Below are 16,223 nucleotides of genomic sequence, written 5' to 3' on the forward strand. Positions count from 1 at the left end.
CCCCGGATCCATGCCAGACAGGTCAGCCTCCGGTGCCAAAAATTTTGCTTGTAACAACGTTCTTTCAAATCCCTCAACAAAAGAATCCAGAATTTCATCAGACTTTTTCTTCTGCACATCCTTCAATTCAGCAGTTACCTCAATAAGCCGAGACTGCACGCTCGCCAAATCAATCTCTTTCTTCTTCAGGTCTTCCATGTCCCGAGCATAATTGTCCTTCGTTTCCTTCAATAACTTCTCGGCCTCAGTAAGCCGTACCTGAAGCTCAGCAGCAACACCTTTACTTTTCACTAACTCTTCATTCAGAACAGAAACCTCCGCTCTATCGGAAGACACTTTCTTACATTTCAACTCTTGGCTACGACCAAGACTAGCAAGCCAAAGACCAACAACCTACACAAACGAATACTAAAACTTATAAAAAATTCAGAAAACAACGAATAAGTCACAAAAATCAACCAATTACCTGCATATACTGACCAATCGCCATGTCTCCAACCTCTTTTGCAAGTGAAACATCGGCTGAGGACTGACAATACTCGTCCACTACAGCCATGTAAGGATATTCTCTACCCCAGACAGAAAACCCCTCACTTTGTTCAGAAATCTCGTGAAGCCTCCTTTGATTACCCATGAAAGCTTGTATCTCCTCCACAGGAACACCAAACGACTTCTCCTCAGAGTCATCAGACACGTCCACAACATCAGACTTCCTCCTCTTTTTAGCAATAACTTTTCTCCGACCTTGCCGAGGCTGGGTAACCTCACCGGTCCCAACAACTTTCTCAGCATTAGAAGACGACACTTCCTTCTCCAAATTCTTATTCTTGAAACGGGTCCTCAAAGACGCAGCTGAAACCCCAGGATACTTACCACCTACAAAAATAAGAAAAATGAGACATCTCAAAAGAAATAGCAACTACATTACAAACAACCCTATCACTCACCTAAGTACTTTACAACAGCATCCTTATCTTCTTCCCACTTCAGAAGCTCATACATTGAAATTAGGTCTCCCCGACCAATGTTCTCAACAAGAAACTCAATCAAACAAGCATTTCTCGGGGGAATAACCTCGGGTCCGAGTATATTCTGAGGCTCCGAACACCAATATAAGGGGAACTTCTCGGCCAAATTTTCATCCACGAAAAAGGAAAAATCCCTTTCTAACCCCTTAACCTTGAAATACATTTCCTTGAAATCTTTAAAAGAAGACTTATACAACCTGAAAATACCAAACCCAGGGGTGCTATTGAAATTTATCCACCCCCCTTTCCACACCCCTTTGGCTTGGAATAATGAGAAGAAAAGCTTGACCGAGGGCACCTGCTCCAGAAATTCCATCAGAATTTCAAAGGAGCGTAAGAACGCCCAACCATTTGGATGGAGCTGCGACGGAGCACAGTTCAATTGTTTAAGGATCTGACACTCGAAATCTGTGAAGGGTAACTTCACCCTCAGTTCCTCCAGGACACAGCTATGCATGTAGAAAAATTCAAAACCACTACCACGGTGATAAACCCTATCATTTGAACTACATGGCAGTAACTCAACACCGACTCCAGAACCAGGCCTCACCAACCTAGTCGCATCCACCTCCCTCACGGCAACTTCGTCACAAAACAACGATACCCGAGACCTTACATCATCCCCAACCCAATCATAAGACCAATCTACCTTATCTTTCTTCTCCTTCTCAAAACCCATCAAGAAAAACACAATAAAAGAAACAAGCAACAGCAAACAGAAACAAGAAGAAGGGGAAAAATCACAAAAACACAGAGATAACCGTACCTCTCTTGCTCATTCTTCACAGAGAAGGAGAAAACCAAGATGCCTAAGTTCCAATCGATAAACGTCATTAATCCAAAACGTTTCAAAGTATCAACATTACATCAATCACACGAAAAGGCAAATGAAACATTGGAAACTACCAAAGCATTAATGAAGCACCCACTCATTCTCTCTCCTCAATAAAACACAAACACGTTGTCCAACGTGGAAGAGCCAAAGTCCCTTTTAATGAAGTACGTTGAACTGGGGGCCCACTCAGGAATCCATTCAACCAAGTCATAACTCATCACAAAAGCTCAACCTGCTTCATTAAAAAACTTTCCTCAGCTTAAGCTTGGGGGCTGTGATATGGTCATCATTAACGAGTACTGTATACCTCGGTTTCCTAACCGTTATCGGCAAGCGCCATAACTCGTCATCATCCGTTATTACTCGGAATTGATGAGTTATAACTCGGTAACGTTTAACATTTACATAACCGACATCTCAAAACGGCACAATATGAAACCGATGATCTATGGCCGAACGGAAAAACTCTCCATAAAAAGGAGGAAAGAGCATCTGGAAAAGGTACGTTTTTGTTGAAACTCGAACATTGATTTCCGAATACTGACTTAAGCATCGGAGTGCCTTTGCAGGTACACTCCCCCCTTTTTTCATCGCCCACATTCTCAATAACCATAAGAAGCTCGGATTCAGAAGGACGGACGCTCGATATTCCAGTCTATAGCTCGACTGATCCCGAGGTGTGGAAGCCGACCTTATTCCAGGCAAGATCACAAACGATTTGTATAATAATAATAATAATAATAATAATAATAATAATAATAATAATAATAATAATAATAATAATAATAATAATAATAATAATAATAATAATAATAATAATAATGTTCATACCTCTAACTTAATAAATAAAACCAAGTTTAATAAAGATAAAAAGGCTCACTAAGAATAGTGGCCTTCACAATACTCCCGATCTCTTTAAAGAAGTCGGACATCGACAAAAGAGTTTAGCTCTATCTGTCAAAATCAAGTAATTGCCTCCCAAATTTCGCCTATAATCTATATTTACTAAAAAAATAGATCTTAACAAATTCCTCAGATAAAGGGAATAGTTATCCATAAAAAAGATGGGACTACTCCAACAAAGGTGGTTATCAACTCTACTATAAATACACTGATATTCCTCAGGTATAATTTACGTTCTGATCTACTAAAAACCTGCCTAAAACCCTTACTAACTTAAGCATCGAAGTCTCTTGCATGTACCAGCTCCCACCTCCTCACGAGGAACTCGGACAGGCGACATCTTGACACTAAATAAGTCGGACGCTGTCACCCAAAGAGATCTGGATCTTACGTTCAGACCCAAATCAACGTTTCAGGTAACTCTTGGAACATTGACGCCGTTGCTGGAACTCATCCTTTAATAATGGCGGACCACCAGTATGAAGACGGTCATATGGCATCTGAATTCGAAGCCAAGCCCCAACCAGAGGGCCATGCCATTATGCTACCTCAACCACAACAAACGCATGGTCCTCATGGGGAAGGGTCATTTGGAAACCCCCACTCGAGGCGAATCCATTCGGAGATCCTACCATCCCGAAGATGAAGAACCTCCTCAAACAGCGGAGATATTAGGCCTTGTCCATGGTCAAGGGAAACGACTAGAACAAATGGAGCATGAGGCTGAACGATAACGAGAAACAGAGCGGGAACTACGAAGAGAAGTGAGACGACGAAAGGAGCTAGAAGAAAAATTCTTGAAGATAGAGGCCGACCTTCGAAACCGGAGTAATCAAACAGATCGAGAAGAAAGCCCCCTAGGTAGAGAAGACCATTCATAGAAGAGATCATGCGGGCTAAAGTTCCTAGGAATTTTAAAACCCCTGACATGGATCTCTATGATGGGATGAACAATTCGAAACATCATCTCAACAATTTCAAAAGGCAGATGTACCTGGCCGACGCCTCTTACACCACTCGTTGCAAAGCCTTGCCAACCACCCTTGACCAAAGTGGCAATGAAGTGGTTTGATAACTTCACCCCAGGTTGGTAACAAGCTTCGACGACCCGGTAAGAAAATTTCTGACCAGGTTTTCTATCCAAAAGGATAAGACAAAGCACGCACCTAGCCTGTTAGGAGTTAAACAGGAGGTCAGAGAAATCTTCCGAGATTACATAGAGAGGTTCAATAAGGCATGCTTGGAGATTCAAAATATGCCCACTGAAGCCGTGGTATAATTGAATTGGGTAGCATCCAAAGTCTTAGAAGCATAGGCTATAGCATAGAAAATCTTACCCTCGCGCTGTGCAAGCATGCCACCCACGGCATAATTAGAGGCATCGCATATGATCTCGAATGGAAGGTTCCAATCCGGCCTCGCACTATTAGAGCCATGGTTAATGCTCCCTTAAGCTTATCATAGGCTTCCTTGCAAGTATCATCAAAGACAAAATCCACATCCTTTTAAAGTAACCGAGAGAGAGGTAATGCTATCTTGCTGAAGTCTTTGATGAATCTTTTGTAAAATCTGGCAAGTTAACAGAGCGGATAAAGAACTAAGCAGGTTAAAAGAGCAACTTATAAAAATTCAAAATCTGAATTAAGAGATAATCAACAACAAAAAGAAAGAAAGATTAAGAAAAATATCTTAGTTATGGAGATAAGAAGATAAATATTGGGGATAAAGATTCAGATTTTAATGGTTGAGATGGAGATATAAGAACACGGCATTTTTTCACACCACAACAATTCAGAGAAGAGACAAAAATAGAGTAAAGAGGTTGATGAAAAGTTCCTGAGAATGGATTCAAGGAGCAACAAGGATTTTAAATTTGATTGAGAATCATTTCAAGGAGCTTCCACCATTGTATAATGAAAAAATTTAGACAAGTGTATTAAAGAAATTTCAAGAAGGATTACAGATGATATAAATAAAAAGATAAATAAGAAAATAAATTTGCAAGAGGCAAAGGAGGTTGTTTTTAGGATGGGGAGTCCGAAGGCCCTAGAACTAGATAGACTAAATAGTTTGTTTTATCATAATTCAAAAGGATATTCTAGCAGCGGCACAAAAGTTTTTTCAAAATAGAGTCATTCCGAATCATATCAGTGAAACATTGTGGTTCTAAGTACTAAAGTGGATCATCCAAAGAACTTGAATAAACTTAGACCTATAAACTGTTACATTTTTATTTATAAGATTATTTCTAGGATTCTAGTTACCAGGCTAAGAAAAATTTTGGATAAAATTGTATCATCGATTCAAAGTGCTTTTGTGGGAGAAAAGTTGATACATGATAATATTGTTATTGTTCAGTAAGCTTTTTATAGAATCTATAAAAAAAAGGTAAAGAGGGGATGGAAAGTTTAGCTGTTAAGTTGGATATATGAATAAAGCTTATGATAAATTTGAATGGGATTTTTTAGAGGAGGCTTTAAAAGCCTTGGAATTCAATCGAAATTGGGTAAGGACGATGATGAACTATGTTACAGGAATGAATTATATATTTAAAGTAAATGAAAAGCTCCTCAACTATAATCAAACTGCAAAAAGGATTAAGGCAAAGAGATCTATTCTCTTCCTATTTATTTATTACAACACATAAAATACTTACAATTTTAATGAACAAAGTTGAGAGGGAGAAAAATTTTACAGGAATAAAATTAGCTCCCAATGCCTCGAATATAACCCATCTGGATGATTGCATCATGTTTTGGAAGAGAAAAGAAGAAGATATATACCAACTTATTCAACTTTAAATGTTTACACGGAAGCTTTCGGAATAATTTTTGTGGATCAAGTCTCCATAAATTCAAGAGTAAACATAAAAGATATTCTGGGCATATCTACTTGAAACAACTTAGGAAAGTATTTGGGTTTGCTTGTGAAATAGGAAAGATCTAAGATGAAACCACTTGAATGGGCAGAAGGAAAGTTATTATATAGCACATCTCATAGAAACACAAACAACAGCACGATTAATTCCAAACAATCAGACAGTGAGAACACCGGTGACAATTCGGGCACAGTGAAGAAGGGAGGTTAAGCTTATTAGTAGGAATAAGGATGGAGAAGTGTGTTGGAGCTTCAGATGAACAAAATGGAGACCGAGTTTTAACATCGCCCAATTAATTAAATTGAGTGGTGATAGAAACAAAAAAAAAACCGCGATAGAAGCCAGACCACAGTAGAATTGCTTGCAGATGGAGTAGAACATTTCATCAGACAAGTTCAAAGTATTGAAAAAGGGAGTAAGTTGAATAGAAAAAACAACAAGAAAAAAAATCAGCAAACCTTTCAGATAAATTTAGAAATAAGGAGGTATGTTTGGAATTTCAGATTTTGACAAAGAATAACTCGGGCGGATAAAACTGAATTCCTTTATCCTCTGTAATGGAGCTTCTTTTGGGGACGCTATTGGTAGAAAGACCTAATAAAACCAATTTAATCACATTACATTTTGATTCCAGACCTAAATAATAACTCATGTTGGAGGTAGACTGACATGGAAGGCAGGGAGAAAAGGTGGATAGTGTTGTTTAAGAGGAAAAATAGCATAGAAGAGTTATTTTTTATTACTTGAGACATCAACGGTGTCAGTGGTTTGGATGAGCAAAAGTTGCACAGCGACAAAAAACGTAGTTGAGTGCAATGAGTTTTGGTAGCAGTTGGAGGCAACTATGCTATTTTCTTGGCAACCGTCAAGAGCTTCTTTCATATGTGAACACAACGACATCATCAAGAAAGGGTAAGAGGTGGCTCTAGTAGTGGATGCGACATCATCAGGACAGAGGGTAGGAGGTGGCTTCAACGGCAGACGAGGAGGCAAAGGCAACGTATAGCTCTTGTCATGACAGCCATGTAGAACATCTTGCTTCTTTGTGCGATGAATCATTCCTTGAGGATCAGAGAATGGGGTCTGGGATTGGGCGGGTAAGGATGATGAGGTTCAAGTAGGGTTATTAGACATCGTCCAAGACTAAAAAAGTTACAAGTAAACAAAGTTTAGTACAATTAAGAACAAAAGTAAAAAAGCCAAACGTAGACCAACAACAATATATCCAACCTATATCCTCATACTTTTAAGTTCTCCTTTAATTTTACCCATCATAACCAACTTTATGTTAGCTTCATGGTCATGTTGTTCTATTGTGATGAAATTCTTTACAGCATTTTGAATTTCCAAAATAGAATCATTGTTAACCCCAAATAATACTCTAGCCAAACTTTCCCACCCACTTTCAATCTCATCTTTTCACACAAAATATTTGCAATCATGTGCCTGAATCAAAGAAAAAACTACAAATAACAAATGAAGTTTATGACTGCAGCCGTAATGGCATAACGATGGTGAAAAAATTTGATCACAATTTTTAACCAATGGGACATCAATCATATTTTGCTTATTGTCCACATTTGACAATGAATGAATCTTCTCTTATGATTTGTCATAGTACTAAACTCCATCAACACCACATTCAACCTTCAATAGCATCTTTTGTTGAGCTTCTTCTCCTTCTTCGTTTTTGTGATTATTGTTCTAGCAACAATGCAACCTTCATTCAAACCAGAGGAGTTTACCATTTGACGTCATGACAGCATCTAAAATGTTTTTACGAATTGTGTATTCTATTGTCTTCAACATGGACTTCTCATTTTAGGTTTTAGGGTTTTATTTGGAAAATATGGTTAAAAATGGAAGAAGGTGAAACACTTATAACATTCGTATCAATAATTCTTACCACGTTGGAACTGGTAAAAACAAGTTAGACTCGATAAATACCAATCCGACGGAATTTAAAATTTTCTCAAAATGCTTAAAGTAGGGATTGAACACCTCTTTTCAATGAGAGATGTCATTCACAGCCACCAGGCTATCATTTTTCTTATTATCATAGATGCAAATTATAATACATATAGATATCTTTCATCAAATAGTTTACTTCTACTTAATTTATTTTAATTTTAGTTATAAACTCATTCATTCTTAAATTAATTATATTTTTATTTAACAATAATTGTAAACTCACTTTTTTTTATAATTATATAATATATATTAATATTATTTTTTAATAAATACTTGTAGTATATAATAGTATAATAGATATAAACTAATTAATAAATTATTAAAACAAAATAAAATTATTTATGATAGAGTAAAATTAATATAATACTTATTGTTCCTGTTCCATATTATTTTAGAATAGCTAGATATTCTTAAAATGTTAGTGAAAATATTTATTTTAAATTTTTATTATTTTTTATTTTTATTTACATACGACCGAGTCAATTGGTTCAACTAGTGACTCACCGGTTGAACTAGTAATTCAGTGACCTAATAATTTGACTGGTTTGATAATTGGTTCTATTCTGACAACTATAAAAAAGATTTTGGTAAAAAAAAGTTTGGGGAAAAAAAAATTAAAAGGTGAAAATTAAAATAAAAAATAAAAATTACGTCTTAAAATTAATTTTTAACAAACGTATGTTTTTGCACTGTTCTTTCTCTACGTATTTATCATAGTTGTTGGTTGTTTAAGGAGTTTTGGAATTGTTAAAATAACAAAACTCTTTTCTTTTTTGACATCTAAATTTTTCCCCTTATATCATTTTTACTATACAGTATTGTGGCCGCGACATTCACGGTCAGTTTCTCACTATCCCACCACTGTACTTTTTTTTCTTGATCAACATTATCACTATTCTCATTGTTAATGACTTCAAATTGGACAGGAGTAATTAGTAAAAAAATAGGCAGTTTCTAAAAAATTTAAAAAGGTTGTTAATTAATTAATATTATTTTCATTAAACATTTTTGTTAAAAAAAATATTGCATCATAATGAATACCCTTAAGTTTTAACCACACTGCAAATGAAATGAAACAAATGAGTCTATTTTATTTAACGAGTCAGTCACAACTAAACAATAATTGCCGGTGGCTGCATGAATATTGAACAGAATGGATAAGGGATAAATATACACTGAAAGACAAAAGCGTTGTTGAGGTTCATTGTCGATTTTGGGAAACACGTCTTTTTGTTTTGTGTGTGTATGTTATTTAATTACGAGAATACTAGCATGAAAAATCTTCACATAAAAGTGGCATTGTGAACTAATTCAGTTAAATATATTCAGTTAAATATATTAAATTATTTAATAATTTATAATATTATCTTTATATAAAAATATTATTATGGAGTATTTATCATTTAATTAAGATAAAAATTTAGGTGCATAAATTTGATAGCTGAGTCATTAAATGATTTAAATGATTTAGTTAATAATACAAAGGATCGACTATATAGGCTGAAAATTCTACTGCAGAATGATAATTTGTGCGTGTTGTGTAATGAAGAGGTAGAAAATTTACAACACTTATTTGTTACATGTAAGTTTTCTTGGCAGGTGTAGTGTACCTGGGTATTTGAGTTTGGACACAAGTGGACTGCACCGGATTTCTTAGAAGATCACTTTGAGAGTTGGAGATGAATGCCGGTGAAAAAAGAGTTGCGCAGGATTTGGATGGTAGGGTTCTTCTCAGTTATGTGGAACATCTGGCTAAGACGGAATGAGATTATATTTCAGAGTAAGACAATAAGAGTTGTAGATTGTGTATTTTTAACTACACAGCTCTCAATTATCAACTTTACATAAAGTAGACTCCATATAAGTTCTACTTTTTAATTAATTATATACATAACAAGCACATCCAAATAACGATATATTTTAAATAGAGATAAATTGATAAATCATATATTGGTTTTGTCAATATTTAATTTTTCCTGCTGACTAAAAAAAAGTCACTTATATTAGTCACCTTTGATTCATACAAGTGAAAGATCTATCCAGTAAGTATAATTGAGTATAGTAATATACGTGTAGAAGATAGATATTTTGGAGTGGAGTTAATAGCGGATGTTCCAATAGAGGGTTGAGCTCTTGTGATCTCTCCCATTACATGCATCGTCTTAGTGGTTACACTAATAATGAGTCAGAACTCATTACTGTGAAAAGTTACAGGTTATTAGTGGCTTCGAAGATAATGTTAAATTAATCGCAACGAAGATGTTAGTCTTTCATGATAATAGTGAAGTTAATCTTGGTTGAATTAGCACTAACGATGAAGAGATAGCTAAATTGATATACGAAAAGTATGGCAGACAAGAATTATGAGGATATATACAAGAAAAGAATACTAATGTGGCAAGGCCAGATAATTTAACAAGAAAAATAATAGTAATAATTAGTAAAATTAAGCTTTTTTTTTCTTTTTTTTTTTCTGGGTTCTAGCTAGTACGCCTTTTCTTTAGCAGAATATGCTATTTATATGCTTTAGTATGTGTGCAATTCATGTGAAAATATTTGTTAACTTTTAATCTTGTGTTATGGGAATTTTATCTTGTTGAAATTATTATTGTAATAACTGCTCCATTCTTTTAAATACCGAGTCATTATTCACTTATTTTCATTTAAAAAAAAAAACAACAAATAAGGAATGAAGCATGCCATCTACATGCGTTATTCCAAACAGCAGACAGACCTTCAAGGTTTAGGTTTCGTCTAAGAATCTTAGATCATTGCTCCGTCACTATCAATACCACACCTAATCCCACTAGAAAACAGTAATTAATTCATGATTAACACTGGTTTTGAACATAAAAGTAGTTCAGAATGTGATACTTCCATTTATCTAATATATATGAATTGCTTAGCTTATTCTAAAAATGTATTTTCCTAAGAGGAGTGTTAGGGGCAACAAATTTTGTGATTTGTACTTATCAATTAGTTATTGTTGGTGTTTTTAATGATGTGAGATTTCATCCAATAGTGTAGGATTATTCACTTTTCTTTTGCTAGTTAAGTACCGACCAAATTTTAATAAAAGTGATGGCTTTCTGTACTTTTTCTTTCCCTAATGCATGCCCTTCCTTCTTTTGGGGAATCTAACTAATTTATTCTAATAATAAATATAACACAAAACCTTCATGAGTTGCATCATCTAACAGTTTATTAGTCTATTATATTCACTAATGCATTCAACTTTAACAACTAATTTGGATTTTCGTGCACTCAAGTCAACTAAAATTGATTCAAGCGCGTAATTGTTCAACCTAGCATATAGTGAAATCTCAAGTGGATTTATCATACCACTACAATAATAGTGTGATCTAACCATTTTCCCTTGTCCTTTGTCTATTGCCCCTCAATCAATTATATTCTTTAACCTTGACCAAATAAAAATGACGTTACAGCCAAATGCCTTATCACATGGCACTTAGCTGCAAAATAATCTCATCAATCATTGCCTTTATTAGTATAAATAGGCCATGATTATTTCATAATGTTAATCAGAAATCATTAAAGACAATAATAATATTGTAGAGAAAATGAGTCCAAAAAAACTGAATAGCATGGTTATAGTTTTTGCCATATACTTGTTGAGTCAACATGTTCATTCTGAACTTCAAGTTGGGTATTACAGCTATTCATGTGGCATGGCCGAGTTCATTGTAAAAGATGAAGTCAGGAAAGCTTATAATAGAGATCCTGGACTTGCTGCTGGCCTTGTTAGAATGCATTTTCATGATTGCTTCGTTAGAGTAAGTCAATATATTAAACCATTTATTACATTTATATATATGCTCATGACTTCAAATTTTTGTAACCTAAAGATTAGTTAAAATATTGTTAATTTGTAGGGATGTGATGGATCAGTGCTTCTTGATTCTACTCCCTCGAACACAGCAGAGAAAGACTCTCCCGCGAATAATCCGAGTCTCAGAGGGTTTGATGTCATAGACAGTGCCAAGGCTAGGCTTGAAGCTGTGTGCAAAGGAGTTGTTTCCTGCGCAGACATAGTAGCATTCGCAGCCAGGGACAGCATTGAGTTAGTAAGTTTGTCTGCTCTTCCCACCCTCTGCATACAAACCTTGTGTTTTCAATAAATCAAAATGATTTATCCATGGATTCATGCAGGTTGGAGGAGTTGGTTATGATGTTCCAGCTGGAAGAAGAGATGGTAGAATCTCACTAGCTTCAGACACAAGAACAGACTTGCCTCCTCCAACTTTCAATGTTAACCAACTCACTCAGCTCTTTTCGAAGAAGGGCTTAACACAAGAAGAAATGGTCACCCTTTCAGGTATTAGTTAAGAGCTTCAAGATAAATAAGTCAAGTTTTATCTTGTTTCCAAAACTTAAGCTATTAGATAGAGGCGCATGAAAGATTTTATATCTAATATGCTTTTGGCTTAATTTTTGCATATGCAGGAGCACACACCATTGGACGCTCTCATTGTCTTGCTTTTAACAGCAGGCTATACAATTTCAGTAGTACTTCACTTCAGGATCCAAGTTTGGATCCCTCATATGCGATGTTCTTGAAGAGGAGATGTCCACAAGGGAACACAAACCAAAACATTGTGGTTCCAATGGACCCTTCAAGTCCCGGCGTCGCGGATGTAGGGTACTATAATGGTATTTTGGCGAACCGAGGTCTGTTCATATCTGACCAGACTCTCTTGACTGACAGCGAGACTGCTAGCCAAGTGTATCAGCATGCAAGGGATCGATACACATGGGCAAACAAGTTTGCAGATGCGATGGTGAAAATGGGTCAAATTGGTGTCTTAACGGGTGATGATGGAGAGATAAGAGAAAATTGCAGAGTGATCAATAGCTAGCAATGGGGTTTAAGTCAAGGAGGACTGAGGTTGAAGTTGCTGCTATATGGCGTGTTTCATCTGGTAGTTTACAAAGCAAGCAACTTAGCTTTGCTTATTTTTTTTTTTCTTTTCAAATGAATGAAATTATGAAATCATCTGTCGGTGAATATTAGTCCTTGTATTGAAATCGACAGTTTGTTACCTGTAACAAGTAAAAAACTCTACTCACTTTATCAAAAGCCATCGAATCAAAGTGTGTCGCCATCAACCACCCGATATATTTTTCTCCAAGTTTAGACATTCTAGAAACCTAATAATTGGACGTTTTAACTAACGACTAAATTCAAGAATTAATGATATTTAGTTTAGATGCAAAACATCATAGATTCCAAAATTGATCCAAGTTCTTTCAAATAAATCAATCTCACAAAGCAAAGAATTCCTATTAGGCAATTATATTAATAATGAAGCTCAGAAACCGAAGACAACCATAACTATAATCCCATTTAACAGACTAGCACACAAACTGAGCTCACAGAAGGCAATTTTGGGAGGAAAAAACAGCTAAATAATATGGCTGACCATTATGGCCACCCATAAATTTTAAGGACAGCAACAAAATTATAATGTAAACCAAAATAAATGGCAAAAAGTTTAACTAGAGTAACTTAAGGATGGCACTAGTTCCAAAATCATCCTGAGAGACAGAAATCAAATGCACAATAGAATATAAAGACTATTAGGTAGTGAGCTCCATGATGGCACCAACAATGTCACCATCGTGAGTCTTGAGAGCCTTGACGGCCTTGCTCCTTGACACTCCTGCCTGTGTCATGACCAAATCAATGTCATGGGGTTCCACGCCGGTCTCATCAACCTCCTCCTCTTCTTCTTCAGCCTGTGCTCCTGCAGCTGCAGCAGCTTGATCTTGTTTTGCCATAACAGATGCCATATCTGGAACCCTGAACTGCTGAGCAGCTTGGTTCTGCAGCTGAGAGCTCAGGTCCTCTATTTTGGCCTCTCCAAATATGACATAGGTCTCGGAGTTTGGACTCTTGAAGACATCAGGTTTTGAGATGAAAAAGAGAATCTGAGATACAAAGAGATTGTTAGAAGCCATTGATGTTTCATATACACAAGCAAAACAATAACAGTATGCAGAGGTCCGCTTGCGGCTTACACACTCATAACTCACATTTTTTGTTCTCTTGATTGTGACACGACTAACACCAGTTACAGGCTTCAGCCCGAGCTTCAACATTGCCTTTCGACTCTTCTTCTCACTTCTGCTCTGCTTTGAACCCTCGGCACCGCCTGCATCTCAGCCCAAAAAACATAATAATAGATATTTAGGAAAAGGATTAACATTCAACACAAGTGCTTCAATGCATATATGGTGTTGAATTGGAGGCATATAATAATAAGTAGAACACATTCATTGTGTTCTCTATATGTAAGGCCATTAATGTCATAAGTAATTTCGCGACCAAGTAATAGAAAATAATGTAACTCAAGATCAGTTAGCTTTACTGAAAGACATAGAGAAGAATCATAACACAAATAACAGATACAGAGAGCAAAATGACACATAATTATTCGAAAGAACCCTACAACAGCAGAGCTCAAAGATTACACAATTCCGACAAAGGCATTCATATAAATGAGTATTGTATAGCAACTTTCAGCTCCAGCAACAATATAATCTAATTCATATATCCAACTAGAGCATGTGAGGTCATGAACGCCAATGAATTCAGAACAACATCATATTAAACTGCTATCAACCTTCCTTTAGAACTTTATGTGTATACTACGCTAGAAACAGGTGGATCGAAATTCAATAGGATATAAAATAATTAGGGTGAAAATAATTTAAAAAAATAATAGAATAATACGTTAACGATATGGAGATTTAAAACAAATAAACACAAAGAAGAGAACCTTGAGCACCGTCTTCCTTGTCATCATCATCGTCGTCGTCGTCGTCGTCATCATCGGCGTCTTCGTCGTCGTCCTTGACGTCCTCAACAACAGGAGCTTCGTCTTCTTCCTGAGTAGAAAAAAGAAATAGATCACATAAATACATAAGAAACCAATCGAAACAAAACGGAAGAAGAAGAAGAAGAATTGAATCGCATAGACAAAGAGAGAGAAGGCAAAATAGGGAGAACCTGGGGATGAGGCTTTTTCTTGTTGGTAGCGTCATCGACAGGAGGAAGTTGTTGGTCGGCGGTGGTGTCAGCGGCGGGTGCATCAACGACGGGACCTGGAGACATGGCAGCTAGCGGCGGAGCTCAATACAACACTGAGCTGAGAGCTGAGTTTGAGAAATGGATGAAATGGATAGACAGGGGATAACAACGCTTCTGCCTTTTCCTATGCAATCCTCTCCCTCAGTAACAACTACCAAGGGTTTCCAAACTTTATTGGGCCCATATTTGGGCCCATTTTTTACCACCGTACTCCATCCCTTTATTCTTTCCCTTAAACATTATTGTTCACATCTCAGATTAATTACAAAAAAAAAAACAATATTTATTCAGTTTGGCGTCTAAAAATTTTGGATCAGATATTTAGTTTTTAACTAAAATTAATTATTCGATTGATTCATAACAATTAATTCCGTTAGTCACTTAAGTTTTTTGTTCCGTCAAATCTAACGGAGAACAAAATAATCCCTAACAACTCTAACAGGGGACAAAATGGTCCCTGATCCCGCTCTGTTCGAAAATAATACTGTTCTCCTCAAATTTTCATCATATCTCGCATAATCTTAACAGCCTAATACTGCAGCTTCAAGCTACATATTGCACCCTCTGCAATTTCAATGCTCACAAGAAGAAAAATCCTCAACTTATTCTTAACCAATTCATACTCAGGAAACTAATGACTATGTCTCTAAGTACTTGTCGTCTTCGATGGATCCCATGAATCTAGATAGCAAGTCCAATTTGTTAAAACGCGTCGTCATCGTCGCCATATCCCTCCTCCTCTGTCCTATCATCTCCATGACCACATTGTCCACCACTCTGATCACTTCCTTCAGCTTCTTCTCTGAACCAATGTTCAGTAATCGCTTCAGTTTTCATATGAGCGGTGATAGCAACATTGCTCGTTGTACTGATAGGTTGGATGCGAGGTCAAAGCTGTATGCCATCATAGACTTTAGGAGAAAAGGAATGAATCACTCGGGGGCCATTTTAAATGAGAATTTGCATATGATGTCGAAGGAGAATCTTCTCACGATGTCCTAATATCCAACGATCTATATGCTTTCTCGAAAGTGGAGAAAGGTATGCCTTTGTGGTAGTTGTGAAACTTGGTCTTGAGGATGTGATGGACGTTGTCAAGGTTGGAGGTGATACTGTTGTCGAGGACATAGAGGTGGATGCTTCTGGTAGGTGAAGGGCAGAGGAGGTGGGTGGTGTACCAGTCACAGAGATTTGGAAAGTTAGTGATCCATGAGATGTTGAGGTAGGTGCGATGATCTGTGAGCATCTTTCCTATCTTTTTCTAGTGAATTTGCATCTATTTTGTTGAGTTTAATCAAGAATTAATTATATTTTAGCCACTATGGATGCTATTTTGAGTTTTGTGTAATACTGTTTATTTTAGGTTGCGTTCGGCTGGATTTGATGAAGTTTCAGTAGCATAAGAACAAAAGAAGATGGCAGCGAGGAGCGACGCGTACGCGTGCCTGACGCGTGCGCGTGCCTGACGCGTGCGCGTGATTTGGATATATACATGGT

At 36.5% G+C, this 16,223-nt stretch overlaps 2 protein-coding genes across 2 annotated transcripts; one reads left to right on the top strand and one right to left on the bottom strand.

The window, feature by feature from the left end:
• Positions 1-11,171: 11,171 nt before the first annotated feature.
• On the top strand, positions 11,172-12,750 carry LOC130955413 (peroxidase 5-like). Its single transcript, XM_057882262.1, has 4 exons — positions 11,172-11,409; positions 11,509-11,700; positions 11,786-11,951; positions 12,080-12,750. Exons 1-4 carry the CDS (start codon positions 11,197-11,199, stop codon positions 12,490-12,492), a joined length of 984 nt encoding a protein of 327 aa, XP_057738245.1. The 5' UTR covers positions 11,172-11,196; the 3' UTR covers positions 12,493-12,750.
• A 256-nt stretch (positions 12,751-13,006) lies between these two features.
• LOC130955414 (nascent polypeptide-associated complex subunit alpha-like protein 2) lies at positions 13,007-14,879 on the bottom strand. Its single transcript, XM_057882263.1, has 4 exons — positions 14,646-14,879; positions 14,416-14,524; positions 13,670-13,788; positions 13,007-13,564 (listed from the first exon to the last, which is right to left on the bottom strand). Exons 1-4 carry the CDS (start codon positions 14,748-14,750, stop codon positions 13,214-13,216), a joined length of 684 nt encoding a protein of 227 aa, XP_057738246.1. The 5' UTR covers positions 14,751-14,879; the 3' UTR covers positions 13,007-13,213.
• Positions 14,880-16,223: the final 1,344 nt, after the last annotated feature.

The sequence above is a fragment of the Arachis stenosperma genome, chromosome 10 (genome assembly GCF_014773155.1).
Source record: "Arachis stenosperma cultivar V10309 chromosome 10, arast.V10309.gnm1.PFL2, whole genome shotgun sequence".
Taxonomy (NCBI): domain Eukaryota; kingdom Viridiplantae; phylum Streptophyta; class Magnoliopsida; order Fabales; family Fabaceae; genus Arachis; species Arachis stenosperma.

Excerpts from the sequence above, each read along its gene's own strand:
- LOC130955413 (XM_057882262.1), top strand. The coding sequence starts at position 11,197 with ATGAGTCCAAAAAAACTGAATAGCATGGTTATAGTTTTTGCCATATAC. Across the intron at positions 11,701-11,785 it reads CCAGGGACAGCATTGAGTTA|GTTGGAGGAGTTGGTTATGA; the intron begins GTAAGTTTGTCT and ends GGATTCATGCAG. Across the intron at positions 11,952-12,079 it reads AGAAATGGTCACCCTTTCAG|GAGCACACACCATTGGACGC; the intron begins GTATTAGTTAAG and ends TTGCATATGCAG.
- LOC130955414 (XM_057882263.1), bottom strand. The coding sequence starts at position 14,750 with ATGTCTCCAGGTCCCGTCGTTGATGCACCCGCCGCTGACACCACCGCC. Across the intron at positions 14,525-14,645 it reads AGAAAAAGCCTCATCCCCAG|GAAGAAGACGAAGCTCCTGT; the intron begins GTTCTCCCTATT and ends TTTTCTACTCAG. Across the intron at positions 13,565-13,669 it reads CAATCAAGAGAACAAAAAAT|ATTCTCTTTTTCATCTCAAA; the intron begins GTGAGTTATGAG and ends TTTGTATCTCAG.